This window comes from Halyomorpha halys, unplaced genomic scaffold (assembly GCF_000696795.3).
Source record: "Halyomorpha halys isolate HHAL.00 unplaced genomic scaffold, Hhal_1.1 Scaffold1181.1, whole genome shotgun sequence".
Lineage (NCBI taxonomy): Eukaryota > Metazoa > Arthropoda > Insecta > Hemiptera > Pentatomidae > Halyomorpha > Halyomorpha halys.
In genome coordinates this window covers 104334-120249 of record NW_027108517.1, presented here as the reverse complement: position 1 = coordinate 120249, position 15916 = coordinate 104334, and the positions used below count along the sequence as shown (strand labels likewise).

The 15916-nt window shown below is 28.8% G+C and overlaps 2 protein-coding genes and 1 long non-coding RNA gene across 4 annotated transcripts in view; 1 reads left to right on the top strand and 2 right to left on the bottom strand.

Moving 5' to 3' along the window:
* The window catches only part of zip (myosin heavy chain 10), a gene marked incomplete in the record, with an annotated part of 188082 nt that extends 175100 nt beyond the window's left edge, over positions 1 to 12982 (bottom strand). Inside the window, 2 exon segments of the mRNA XM_067046836.1 lie at positions 5571 to 5862; positions 12812 to 12982. Of these exon segments, the coding sequence (XP_066902937.1) occupies positions 5571 to 5862; positions 12812 to 12831 (312 nt within the window).
* On the top strand, positions 3307 to 3930 carry LOC106688702 (uncharacterized). The gene is made up of 2 exons (XR_001344354.2): positions 3307 to 3451; positions 3559 to 3930. It is a non-coding gene; the product is annotated as an uncharacterized lncRNA (long non-coding RNA).
* A 649-nt stretch (positions 12983 to 13631) lies between the features above and the next one.
* LOC106688700 (uncharacterized) overlaps positions 13632 to 15916 on the bottom strand; it is a 10750-nt gene continuing 8465 nt past the window's right edge. For both annotated transcript variants that reach the window (XM_014433278.2, XM_014433277.3), the window contains exon 3: positions 13632 to 14065. In XM_014433278.2, coding sequence (XP_014288764.1) covers positions 13781 to 14065 — 285 coding nt within the window. In that variant the 3' untranslated portion in view covers positions 13632 to 13780. The remainder of the gene's footprint in view (positions 14066 to 15916) is intronic.

Sequence of the window (15916 nt, the reverse complement as noted above, 5' to 3'; positions counted from 1 at the left end):
TTTAAGAAAACAAGTATGAAAAATATTAAAATAAAACCCAATCCACACAAAGACTACTGACACATGAATTATTTATAATTGAATTAATTAGTATAAATGCATAATCAAAATCAGACAGCAGAATAAGGACTGTGTCTTCCAGACCCGTGTTCGAGATCTGAGATGAGTAGGTGGTCGAAAATTGAATGAGTTGATTCAACTAATTCTACAAAACAAAATTACGAATCAGTTGCGTCCATATATTCTGAACGTTAGCACACCCAGCCTCTATAATTGGGTGCCCATGATTGTGCAAAAACCTGGCATTGTTTTTATACTCTAATAGTGAATTTTCATTAAGGCAGGAAGGAGGTGAGGAGAAAGGGAAGGGTCAGAAACAATTCTAACCACCGGGTTTCTGCCCCGGCCAATTGCGGAGTCAAGTTCCCTCCTTGATAATTATTGAAAATAAAACTAACTAAAACAGAATCCTAAGAAGGAATCAAAGTTGTATTAACGAATCCGTTAACACAACAAGTGATAAAATATTGATATAAATAAAGTTGACAATAATAAGGACTGAATACATTAACTTAAGAAAACGTTGACGAAACCAGTTTCCCTAGTCAGCAGAGCCGCTGCATAGCCACGACTCGCTGACTTGGCAAAAACAGGCTCATTTCCCTCTTCCTAACGGACAAAGCCCTTCCTACTTCGCAACACGGCGGCGGCAAAAAGAGTACTGGGGTTACTAATAAAGATTTTGGTGACAAATATATAATTGCCAAAGAAATAAAAAGTCATTCAACAAAATATAGCATCAAAAAGTCAATACAAATATAATATTTAATGAATTATATTTATTCAAACGAATACATGTTTAGAAAAAATAAATAAATAAAAATTCTACTTGTGTCTAATAAAAGAGATCAGCGGAGACCGATGTCCCGGGAGACAGCTTTTAAAACGTTTACTTACCTATTTAATGTTGTTATTATTATTATTACATATTACAGTAAGGGATATAAGGTAATATGTAATAATAATAGGTAAAATGATGGACTACAGCAGAAATGTATACCTCAGTAATTAGCAACAGAGCACTATGAATCATTTACCTTAAGAGAGATCCTAATTTCTAAAAAAAAAATCCCATGTATTAATTTACCTGTAAGAACGAATTTTTTGTCTGGATTCGAGATGTAAAATTTTGATTACTACTTTTTTATTTTTATTTTATATATAAACTTCTATTTATTAATAGAAATTACAATCTGCCAGACAGTTTTAGGTAATAGTGAAGAATGATCATATCGATTACTTCTAAATAAATAAAAATCGGGGGTTACTCGATAAAGTTTGCTTTTAATCCTAGAAACTAGGATATTTCGGATTTTAAGCTATCTCTATTTTTCAATTGCCATTTAATAAACAATCCTAAACTACGCGGCTGACAGAACAAGTAGTGGTTTCCATTTTTAAGGATAAAATTGTAAACAAATTGGGACAGAAATGAACTCTATCCTAAAATTACGTTCTGAGAAACAGTTCTTCAAAAATTCTCCATTTTTTAAAAATTAAAAAGTGATATTTGGGAGAACAATTTATAACAAAAGATGTTCAAGTTGAAGTTATTAAATTACTAAAAAGTTCTAATATAAAATTCAAACCGGGTGAACATAGAACGAAGGATTTATTTATTTAATATTAATTTAATTATAACCAAATAATAACCACTTATTTTTTATTAGTTTAGTAGTGGATTTTTTTTAATCAGTTCTTCGTAATCTATGTTTTATATTTGAAATATGTGATTTACATTTAATCTTTGAGTTTTTTCTATAAAAATTTTTTTAATCCACTTATAGAAAGTGGGAGCAATACATGGAGGAAACTTAAATTTTTATTTAAATTGTTTTATTTGTTTTGAAAAAAAAATCACTAACAAGGACAAAGGAAAAATTTAATTTTGAAATACTGAAGACGTTTTTGATATAGAATTTGAACTTGTCAAAATAAAAAAAAATTAATTCTTCAGAAGTGGATAAATTAACTTTCAATGGAAAACTCTTCAATCATTGTTCTGATTAACTATATTTAAATTTAATAAAAAATTAGAATTACAAGTTGAAACGTTTTACGGACTGAAATGAAAGTTACTTGAAATTCATTCAACTTTATTGTTCTTGCAAAAGGAATATTTTTGACGATATTCCACAAAATAAGAGCCTATTACGAAATTTTGTAAAGTAGAAATCTGAGTAAGCAATTAAATTACAGCAACACAAATGAAGATTATTTAAGATCCATAACTATCTGTTAGGAAACCTATAAGAACATAAAGACAAAATATTAGGGCTGAACTTGAAAAGTGAAATGTTCTTTCTACATGCAAGGTTCTCCAGGAATATCAATTGAGGGCCTGTTACGCCACTGGGATTACCATCTCACTGTCACTATTCCTGGAAAGGTCCTCCTATATAATTACTAATAGGAGTAGAGGGCTGAGGGTAAAGAAAATTTGAACATACTAAAAAAAAAAAAACAGGATAATAGGTATTAAGATATACACGGAGTATTAATAATAATAAACCATACATATCAACAACCACCTGGAAATAAAAAAAGGTAAAGGGATACCTAAAACACAAAAATAATTGAAATATAAAAAATATATATTAAAACAATGTTTTAAAACCAGAATAAAAATATCGTATTAATTCATAACCACTAGAAGCCCAAGAAAAATATCAAGACTGTTAAACGGAAGCACCTTTGATTATGGTTTTTAAAGACAATTTGTTAAGTGAGTGGAGAGAGAGAGAGAGAGAGAGACGATTAAATTGCCACCATCAACAGCTAACAGCTTTCTTCGATAATTTAAACAAATCGATCAAACATACAGCAGGGCTACAATTATGGAATGGATAACGGCTCAACTTAAAATCAGCTGATCGGAGGACCATCTGTCGGCGGCGCCAGATATTACAACACCAGGGGGCGCCGAATACAGATTTGGGCATGGGGCTCAATAATGACCCTTGAGCAATACCATACAGTCCTTATAAGGCCTTCCAGCAGAGCCTTACAAGGCTTCGGGGTCAGTGCCGGTGTCCTTCGCGTATGTAGGCTAGAATAATTTCAGACCGTCCCTAACAACCAAATGAAAAATATACAACCTCATATTATTCGAGATTATAATCGGCAACACATGGCGTCGAGCTTGATATTTATTAAACATGTAATTTATTGCATAATCGACTCTTTTTTTTTTTTTTTGAATCGTAAAACCTAACAGCTGTTCTCCATGCATATGATTATAGTTCGAAAGCCATGTTTACAAAACATAACCTTTTTTGGAAATAGAATGCTTCGCTTACGAAACGGAACACCTGGAAGATAATGGCCGTCAGACAATTAAAAATAATAACAAGAATGACAAGAAAATATGGGATAATGAATTACTTTACAGGTAACATCTATCAACACATAATAAATTTTAATTTTTTATCTTACGTTTAATTGCTTTTTTGGTATATATACCAAACACTAATCATAGATTTTAATACGTTGCAATAGACGTTCCCCAAGTGTATTTTGGGTGCCATTGTTTTGTAATGATAAATATCAAGACATGTACATATTTTTCATATCAACACCTTCCTTGGCCAGCATTCTCATCTCCCGCTAGTAGTCTCTTCTTAGGGCAAGAAAAATTCTGAAGAACGGGAGGAGATAGAATTTTAATGAAAGAGAAAGAGGAGGATGACTCGGAAGAAGAGACCCTAAGAACTCCAGAGAACTAAGGAGGGGGAAGAACCTGGCGACCTTGGGAGTCGAGGTGTGGCCTACACCATCCATGGCTTAATGTCTCACAAGTTCTCATATCTTCCATGGAGGAATTGATACCAAGATTTTTTAATTAAATATATCGTCATCGGAATATCGTCATATATTATGTTAAGATTCATTGATAGTTTTCTGAACTCCTGGAATGGCTAATAAAAAAGGAATATAAAAACTACATAACAAATCCTTAGTGTTAACACTTCATATCCATAATGTAAACACACAAATCCATCTGATCCATAGTACGACACAAACAAAGCTTTTTCATTTTCAACAGAAAAAAAAGTCACATCATATTAAAATATTTATTGGATGAAATTAACTTCAAAAGATAAATTAAAAATATAATCCAACTGGGTGTATTGCTTTGTAAACTTGACAATAAAAACAGAAATTGTTTTCCCTTATCATCCAAGTGAAAATATGATATGAAAAGACAAAATAATAAAATAAAGATAAACTTGTGTATTCTTTTGACAAACACATTTTTAAAAAAAAAATTACTATTTTATTTTCACATATTTTAGTCATGTCATTTAGTCAATTGAGTCATAATCACAACTTAATATCCATAGATTACAAATATGGAATACTATTAATTTGTTCAAAATATGAATTAGACAATGAACCTTGTACATTTAAAAAAGTATATTTTATATTTATGTATAAATCAATAATCTGTACATTAGATGGAAAATACTGATGGGTGGTATGCAAACATGTCTCAACTTATTATGTATTTTTATTAATATTGGAAAAATGTTAATAACTTAGATTCATCGTTAATTGTTATCATGCACTTTGAAATACCAAATTACTAATATATATTATGATAAGGCCTAAAAGTATCATTTTTTCCGAATGATAACTTATCTCCGAGACAAAGATATATATACATACTTACCATTTCAAAAAGTACAAGTAAATTACTAAGATTTTGGTGAAAATAACTTATGACTTCATATCAGAATGTCATGAAATAAAGAATAGAAAATACAATATTATGTATCAATAAAATTAGACTACCAATTACAACCAAAACTACTGTTAAAACCATGCAGAGAATAAATAAAAATTACAAGTGACTTTTTGATGATAAATATTTTTTTTAAAAAACCTTTAACATCAACTTTTTAAAGATCAAAATTCAATAAATTAATGTAATTTTATTTTTTTTTATTAAGATTGATCTGTATTCTTGCACAGGTAACATTATTATAACAAGAAAATATTAAATTATTCTTTTGAACAGATGGTTTGAAAACAATTACAGCTGAGTACCATCCATCATGGAGTATATCAGATGTTAGAAACAATTCAGGTTATGAATATAAAAATGAACTAGTTTACAACTTCTTGTACGATATTCATGATTTATAAAATTGAAAACTGAACTGAATGGTAGTTTTAAACTAGACATCAACAAAGCGGCTTGCTAAATACGTTAAAGGGATATTGTAACCAGCGCGGCAGGTTTACTCAAATAGGGGCAAACAGTTTGGGAGGTTTTAGGCCCTCTTGGCAGTTATGAGTAATTACCTGTTATCTTAACATTCTGGTGATAGCAGCAATTATTGGTTAACTCGATTACTAAAACCTAACTTTGAGCTTTTCCTTTTAGAGTTAGTTGTGATTAATATAATATTGTAGGCCTATAAACTTTAATAAGCCTAAAGAAAATTTCTTATCAATTTCCAGACTACTTATAGTATGAATATTAGCTAAAACTTTTTGGTACTCACATAAATGAGCCCGGAGTAGTATCTGTCTTTGATGTTGTGCAAGACAGAAGCCTCATTGAGACAAGTCAATTCTGCCATATCTTCGACTTTGTCATATTTGGGAGGATTCATCTTTTGAATATCATCTTTCGGGACGTATTGCCTCTTGCCAGTTTCGACGATTTCGACTTCTACTTCGTCTCCTCGTTCCCCTTTGATACCGGCCGCAACGAAGCCGTTCGATTCGTGGGGTACCCATACCAGGCGTTTCTGTGTCCACTCTGCCTGGGTCGCCGGGTCGTTAAAAGCGTTCCTGTCGACAGACAAATACTTAAAATCAGGGTCTGACCGGTCCACTTTTGTATCTCTGTCGGCCATGTTGCAGCTTAGGCGGGCACCGGCACTCTAATATCGGCTTTAATAATCTGATAGAAACACACCGCACAGAAAACAACACTCAAATAGAACTTGTACTAGCTAATAAATAAAATACATCGGGGTAACACTGAAACATGTAACACTGTGTATCCAGGAACGTGTTTCTACAACCGTACCGATAGCCAGCCAAGTAGCTTATGACTCCGCACTCGGCTGACGCCTGTTAGTAAAAGGGACTCATTTCGTCCGCCGCCGCGGGGGAGCAGCACCCTACAACGGCACCTTCCCAAGGAACCGGTTTCTTTGAATTCATAAACATAAGGGTCATGTCAAGATGAAATAAATGCATTTATAGAATAGAACTTTTTGGAGAATAACCCGAGGTCATTTTCACATAAAACAAATAGTGGCTCAAGGCTAAATTGATAAACCAAAAGAAAACTATATAAAATTTATTTTATTCCCCGGATTATTAAAGGAAATTAAAACTATATCTTCATCATATAAGAATTTTATTGCATTTAAAAAGAAGATAAATAGATATTTAATATTAAAAATGAAATCTTACATGATAAATTATAAAACTCAATAAATGATATATCAAAATGAAAATGATAAACCATACTGTTTTTATTGAAATGATTTTTAGAATTTCTTTTTCCTTCATCATTTATAATTGTACGATCAGAAAGAATAATTAGTTTTGATTAATATTCCATTGTGTTTAAGTTGATAATTCCTTAGTGGGAGTCCACTCAACTATAAAAGAGGATCAATTATTAATCATTAGTAGGATGGGAGTTGCTTAGGCATGAAGATGAAATGGTCAGAAGTGATCTGACAGTTCAGCATATGATAATAAAATTCAAAGGAAATAAAATAATTCTAAACCAAAATCCAAGATGTAATAATTTTTTTTTTCAATTCCTAGTTAGAGTTGTATTTTCAATCAAGGAAAAATAATACCCAAATTAATGCTATTAATCTAGTTTAAGGGGACAGTTGCTAGGAAAAATCTTAAAGAAAAATGTTATGTCAAAAAATCAAAAGGAACTGATTGAATTTGTTAAATATCTTTCTGGAAGAGAGTCATGTTCGCAGAAGAATCTAAATTTAATATATTTGAACCTGATGGACAATTTTTTGTAAAAGGGAGCGAGGAGAATTGAAAAAAATAAGCTTTTTATGCCAATCTAAAACATGGGAGTGATATTAGTTTTCCGTTGATGGGATTGGAAGTTAATATTATATTAGTATTATGAACATTCCTTTTTTTGAAATTTTGAGACAAAATTTTAAAACAAGTGTCGCTGCTTTGCTTCAGTAGAGGTACATATGAGAAAAAAAAAAGGTTTTATTTTATATTTAATTGGATGTATTCAAAAGATAATAAAACAGACTGGATTTACTTTTTCTACTGAGGTCATCCTACATACTGGGTCACAAAGTAACCCACAGTCTACGGAATAGATCAAATAAAAAATCAAAAAATTGAATACTAAAAACAATTTAAGCCTCCCTCCCCGACCCCTTCCCCATCACCTATCAATATAATACCTTTTGGAGCATCTTCGGGATAACCCAGTAACAAAAATTTAATCAGGAAATATAATATTTCCATTAAGTAAGATTAGAAATAGCTTTACTAGAAGAATTGAGCAAAATTTCTACTGATTATAAAAAAAGTAGGTTGAATCCTCCCAATATTGGGTTTTGAAAGTAATTATAAGTAAACTTAGACCAAGAAGGTCCTAACTAACTTTGGCAATTTATAAGTTTGATCGATTTTTTAAAATTTTAAATGAAACAAAAGAACTGTATCATTTTCATTTTGATATATATTTTACACAATTTTATAATATAACCCATAATTTTTTTGTGTAAATATTTTATTTCCTTTTCTATTTTTATTCAGAATTAAAGTTTATTTTCAATTATCTTAGTATCATTGTTCATAAAACATAAAAATGTTCACTGGGTACATAGTGTTACATTATTTATAAAAAATCATTTAAAACATAAGATCATTAATCTAACCCACAGTACGACAGGCCGATCAGTGAGACAATTAACAATATTTATGTCCTTTATTGGTAGTACATTTCATTTAAATTATACAACTGGTTTAATTTCCATATAACGAAGTCTCATGATAAGGAAATTTCTTTGTTTAAAAATATTTGGATTCAATATTTGCATTTTTATATTTATACTACGTATAAATTAAAATGATTTTACAACAAAATCATTCCTATTTTTAAGTGTCGATAAAACTAACACAGCGAAAAAATTGAATAAAATTTAAGTGAACCAATTTTGAACTAATGATAATTTTTTTAATAGGACTAATTCAAACCTATAAATATATTAAAATTATAGTTTAATGTCATATCTTATCTACAAATAGTTTATATTATGATTATAAGGCTTTTATTTTTTGGGAGTGTCCCACAGGATGTGGGGATGGTTGGTGGAATTCCTTTGAAGTTCCTTTCAGCTAAGTCTGATAGACTCGCTGACCAACAATGCTCACTGAAGGGTGTGACGTAAGATTTAACGCCAAATTCGTATATTTTTAGTTCACAAACAGTTATTGATCGTACTGAGATAAAGCGCTCATTATCCAGAAGTAAATTAGTTCCCCGTTTAGGTCTCCAGGTTAACTGCAAAAGTTGAAAATTACAGATTTAAAAAAAATTTTGATTTTCTGAACTATATATTATTATTTTTTTTTTTTTAGCTGTCTACCAAATTTTCCAGGTAAATGGATAAATAAGTATTGTAATAAATGCATAATATTTTAAATGGATGATATGTTCATTATCATATTTTTTCCAATAAAAATAGACAAATAATATTATCAGGTCTGACAGACCCACCTGTTACCAAGGAAGCACTAATAGGTACCTACTTTGTTGTGGGTAAAAATAAGTTATGTTAAATTAGTCAATTAAAGCCAAGAAACATGATAAAAATAACAGGATTATTATATATGCTATTTTTATATATATATTATGAAACTTCATCATTTTCAGTTCATCATGCTTTATTTTTTTCGTACCCTTCATTAAAATAGAATTAGTACTTCATACATATATAATACATGAAATGAGTCTTCTCCCTTAAAGTATATATAAAACATTTCATGTATATAGATAGATATGTAGAACTTTTTACAGATCACCATTTACATTGTATAGTGACTTCTATCTTATTTTTTTTTTATTTTTTTTTTCGGGGGAGAGAGGGAGATGATTATAACTAAAACTTAAAAGGAGATTACAATGACATCTGAAATGACTTAGATCCATATACAGATGACTAGCAGCATAGAAAAAAAAAATCTAATAAATCTAGGTTCAGAAAACATTTTTCACTGGTATAAATAATTGAAAAATTATTACATTTGCTTTTGAATTAGCAAATAAAAACATAAATTCCATAATAAGTAAGCATTTTGTTAGCATAAAGTACTTACGAAATTATTTTATCAATGACAGAATATACACTTACTACACTTATACAACAAATGATTTCTGCTGAAATTACCCAATACTTCCCATAAATTAACACAGTTTTAAGACAAAACCTACAAACAATTATGCTTACTTATTGAAAAATGTTTATGAGAAGAATTTTTAAATGGGAACTATGGTTTTATTTTCTAGACCAATAATTTTATATCATCAATATTCTAAAACATTGAAACGTACACCTACTTTTTTGGCCCCCCCCCCAATTATAATTGCTGCTTGGAACAATTTATTTACAGTCTCAAATACATAGGAAAATTTAAAGTCCACTACTCCTACTGGTAAACATAAAAATCAAATTCACTGTTTTTATTTTATTTTATTATTAAATATTTTTTTTGTCTGATGTAAGTCTGCTTTCATACATTCAAAAATGTATAATAAATCAAATCGGAAAGGAATCTTAAAATTATTTCATTATTCAAATCGCTCCATAATACAGAGTAACCCCTTGTCAACCAGCAACGCATTAACTGCACTGACTAACCAGCCTAGTGAGAGAAAAAAAAGAACATAACAAAGACAAGGAAATGGATCGATGTTCTCATCATAAAAATGGAAAGATTTTGATCTCAAAAATTATATAAAAGTTGAAAAACAAAAGGAAATAGCAAACTTTTTTTAAAAAATAACTTTCCTGTCATAGTTTATTAGTATATTGTAAATAATATATATTTTTTCAATGTTTTTAAGTGCATAATAAAATATATCTATTACATACGTCTGTTAAAAAAATATTATTATCAGAATTATTATTATTTTAAAAAATTTATCTATAAAAAATCTACATTTCTGTTAATATTTCCCTTTGAAATATCCACTCCTTGGATGAATTGATCTTACTGGAACCTGGCATGGTCCTCGATGATTACAGGTTTACCTCTACAGTAGATATAAACATACCATATGATAGCCAAATGTTAAGGTGTCACCTTATGTAAGTGTGTTTGTAAAACCTTGAGACTGCAGCAGCATACAGTTCAATTCAGTAAAAAAAAAATTATGTGGTAATATTTGTTCCAAAATCTTAGAGCAATTAATTTGTCTACTATATTATACATATTGATGTCGACATATGTAAATGTAAATAATTAGTTGAGAATTTAATTTCATCAGTTTCACATTCATTGATTTGATATCTGAACATTTTCATTTAACATTATGTTTCAGAATTTCATATTTCTTTATCTAATTTGGAATTATTTCTGGAGATATTATTGGTTATGAATTGGACAGCTAAGTTATTCCACAATTATGGACTTATAACCAATTAATTATTACTTATACATAATTCTTTATTTCTTAAAGAGCAAAATTTAATTCTCAGAAGCAATACTCCAATGGGTAGCAGATACCTCTAGTCTTTAAAAGACAAATTCTGAAGATTTGTGCTTTATTGAAGTTCCCTAATTTGCTTTTCTTCTTACATGTTTTTCTCAGGGATCTTGATTTTCATTTACTTTTTTTCTGTAATGATCTATCTGACTTTGTTCTCCAGTCACTTTTCTTGTCTTTTTTTCTCCCAAATAATAATATAAAAAATCACCTCTATATCATTTAAGTTTCCATTCTGCGTTCTTTTGTAAATATTTGGATACGAGAACCAAACCTGTCGAACAATACATCTATTGTATTAAAACTGTATTAGTAAATTCTTCATTATTTCTGCACTCTCAATTTTTTTTATCCATTTCAATTTGTGAATACTCTGCTACAGCTTCTTATATACAGCTATTCTTTCTTTATCTCCAAAATAACCAATCAACCTCATCTTTGTAAACAAAATCTTTTATATAAAAACAGTAATTTGTCTCTAACTTAACAATATTCATTCAAAATTTGTTCTATAATTGGCATGTATGCATTTTTAAATACAGGCAGATAAACGTATATCTAATTGATGTAGTTCTCTCATACTTAAGGGATAATAAGTCCAGATTAAACAGTTTTATTTTATTTTCTAGAGATAGAGGTATATCACTTCATGAACAATAGAGAAACTTTTTTTTTAGATAAGACTTTTTAGAGATGTTATATCCTAAATCATCTTCACTCAATTTAGTCAAAATAACTCGAATAAAAAAGAAATAGTGTTATTTTTTTAATAAAATTGAGTTTGGTTAAATAATCAAATAAATATATTATTATGCAAGAAAACCCAAAACTTAAAAAAAAAAAAAGAAAAGTATTTTCATATTTATTGAATTAATTATAAAGATATAATGACAATTTTTTAAAAAGAAAAATGATGAAATAACTTTATATTGTTCCATTCCAAAATAAAAGTGAGACTGATATATTTTTGTTGTCTATCATTGTTTATGTTTTCTTTGAAAGTTTAATTTAATGTTTAAGTCCAAAATTACAGTAATATCTAGTACAGGTGGAAAAATAAAGGAGTTTTATCCTTAATTTGCTTTTCTCTAATTAAACAGCAATTTATCCAAACAAATTCAACTCCACAAGAACTGGGACTTGGTGTTTCAATTTCCCCCATTTGAGGCTTCAGAGTTGTCTAAAGATTTTCTCAAGGTGGTGGTATAATTTAGCTCTTTTCCTCATCTAGTGACTGCTTGAATTGTCAAATAGAGATCTAATATTTCAGTGCTCTTATTTAGACACAATTCTAGAAAAGAATGATAACAGGAATCAAAGCTTTGAAATAATTCATCAGCTAAAAGGAATCGGGGAAATATTCCTGACTGCGTAAGTCAACCGATGTTTTAATAAATATTATAAAATGAAATTATAATTTAAGAGAATTGGAAAAAACTGAATAACACTTAACAATAACTTTTATCAGTTTTAATAAATAAAAAAAAGTCTTCTCCCTGTGAGTCGCCTCTACACAACAATAAATGCCAGTATAGTTATAGTATCACCAAAAACCAGATGGATAGACAGAATGAACAAAGATGCGAAAGAGCTGCATGACCAACTGGAAAGCAGTAGCCCAAGACCAGCCAGTGTGGAGAATGCTGGTTCAGGTAACCAAAGATCTACAAAGTCTGTGGAGCCTACCAAAAAAAAATATTAATAATAATAAAACTTGCTGTTAAAAACACTTATTTTGGGAGAACCAAAATATTAGTGGTCGAACTTCAGACAAAAAGTTTAATGGTCTTAAAATACAACAGAAGAATTGGATGTGGTTCTGTCATATAAAGGTTAGAACCTTACAGTAATAATATAAACCAACTCGTATAGTAATTCACAAATTATTCTAATTCAAAACTTTTCTCTGTTATTTTATAACCAATAAGTTATCCCCTTTATAAAAAGATTTAATAATTTTAGTTTAAATAATCATTTAATAAAGCAATACTGTTTGTGCAGCATTGAGATACTTACTTGGCATCACCTAAGTCCATGTTCTACATATTTTTTTATTGCGATTTTCCATTTTCAACAAGTTCTGTTCCTTCGATTGACAACCAACAGAGTTTGGATAAAATTCATGTTTTATAGGAGTAAAAAATTAAATAGGCAAAGTTTGATTCAAAAAGCATTAAACACAAACTATTCCCAACACTGATAAAATTCATAATACAAAAAGTTGATACATTTATATTTTATTTATTTGATATTCTATGAATGTGATAGGTGGATTATTTTTATTTACAGAATAAAATTAAATACATTATAATTAATAAATGTAAGTCTTGAAATAAGTTCATTAATATATTAAACTATCCTAAAAGTTACAAAATATATATTAATAAACAAACTTGTTGATCAGATGTTAACCAATTGTGAACATATGACAGCATTTTCATTCTATGGAAATAGAAAGAATTATCACTTCTTGATAGAATCAAGAAAAAATAAATATTTTTTTAATTTGAACTAATAAATGAGTCTAAAACATGAGAAAGTTAAAATGTTATTCTCTTTAGTTAGTTTGGTGAAGAATTAATGCTAAAAACTCAGTTTCAAGGTTTTAAATTTTAAATCATATACATTTAAGGTTTATACATTTTATGAAGATAAGTTGTTATCCAACTTTATTTTATTATAATTAATAATTTTTGACTCGGGAGAGAACATAAAATAAAAAATAACAAATATTTTTTATTACATAAACAATATAAAATTCAAAGTAATAATAAAAACAATATATTAAAAAAAAAGATGAATTGAATTATATACAAAAAAATAAATAAGTTTGGCATTAGAAATATAAGTGTAATAAGAGTAAAGAATAAACAAAAATAGACGTGTTATTGTCCAACAATTTTTTTTTTTTTATTCTATACTTATATACATACTGATTTCTTTTGAAATTTGAAATCATTCCTTTATCTATTGATTTGATGATCACTAGGATTGGATTGTTTGGAATTTACCGCACTCACATTTGCAAACATTGGTATCTTCTGTTAACTGTTCTAGAAGGCCTTTTCGAAGAATTACACTAATCAAAGACTCGGCAAAAACAGCCTGCATTGGGTCCATCTTGGCTAACTTTTTGGCAATATTTATTCCAACTGCATCAAATTCGCTGATCCCTTCGCACTTTGTCCCCAATGTCGTGCTACACATCTCCACTGGTTCACCCAGGAAGGGCCTTTTCCTGCTTAGCTTCACTTCAGGAACATATACATTCTAAAATAAAATAATGGAAGATATCAATTGACTGTATGTAATGGATGTAGGAAGATGGTCCGACTGGCAACCAAGAAAGGTACCAAAGTTGAAGAAAAATTATTTATTAATAACTAATAACTTTGCAAGGCTTCATCAGGGTTAAATAAGAACAAGATAAATATACATAGAAAATACAAATGAAGTTGTGAAAAATATGATATAAAAAAAAATGGAATTTACATAGAATGGAAGGTCCATAGTAAAACTAAAGTAATATAAATATAAATAAATAGAATACTACTAAGTGGTAAAATAATTATTTATTAATTATTAATAATTATTTCAGAGTTAATAATCATTTCACTATTAATAATTATTTCACTTTATTATATCACTTTTCATTACTACAGTACATTTGCAATTCTATCACTCATTACAGTATATGTTATTAGTAAGTACAGTATTTATCATTTTATTCATTTATATTTATTTTACTTTATTACTTTTTTTTATTAATTTTTTTATATAATTTTTTACATAACGTTTTATTTATATCCTCATGGTCTTGCCATATTTTACAATGTGTTCTCGTTTAGACCTGATGAAGCCCTCCAAAGAGGGGTGAAATGTTACCTATTAATAAATATTTTGTACCTTACTAGACCATCTTCTGGAATATCTTCATACATAAACTAAAATAATTATTAAATGCTCTTTTTTATCTATGAAACAAACATATTAGTCATTTTGAATCTTGTAAGATCTCAATACAAAACAATTAAACATATAACATATTTACTATCTAGATTTTCTCATTCATATTTCTTCACTCCTTTTGAATAATATAACTTTATATTTTATTTATTTAATTCTGTTATTTTACTTACATATTTAATTGCTAACATCTACGTATTCTTTTCAATATTTTCATAACTTTAATTTTAAATAATTTTCAGTTAGTATATATATTTACTTACGAGATTTTCATACGTATTTTATTTTTTGTTCTTTCCTCTTTCTTAATTTTAATATTACGTTTTCTCATATAGCCTTTGTCTCCTTATAATACATTGACTATACATTTTCTTTCAACACTATTTATGTATCCATAATGTTAATAATTTTATTATTTTCTAATCATTCTGTAATTACTTTTATTCTTTATGGCTGTTATCTTGTTTTTTTATTCTTAGCCCTGAAGAAGGTTTGAAATTCTGGCCGAAATGTTGGCACTAATAAATGAGATTTTACTTATTTGTTAATCACCTCCTTGCACAACCGTTGTTCTAGTAACTGTACTTCTTTACAAAGTACTGAACCCCTAACCCTTCATGGGTTGTAGCGGTATAGAGTTTAATTTTAACTTATTTGTGTTCTTCACTGACCGCTCCCTCAACTATCTTCTCATTTATAGTAGAAATGAATATTGGAAAATGAGATGAAAGTTATAACGTCTATATGATATAAAATTATACCATTATATCATCATACATTATCAAATATTGAATTACTGTTTTTTTTTTTTTTATTGAACGCATTAAGAAATATCATTAGATACCAAAACCTCAACGCAATTTCCCTGTCTACATAGGGTTATAATTTGGTATTAATGAATCGATTCTGATAATACTTCTGATGTCATTGGAGCATGTAGAACAAAAAAGAAAGAAAGGAATAGATACTTATGGGATGAAGATATCACTGCTTTGCTTGAACAGTAACATATCTGACAAAAAAGTTTTGAGGTCTAGATAGTTGACCGTAGATTAATGCTTGAAGAAGTTTGTCGGGGGGTGCGGTCAGCAAAGAACAACATAAATAAACAAAACCATATTTATTTATTTTATGCCGACGTTTCGACCTGAGTTT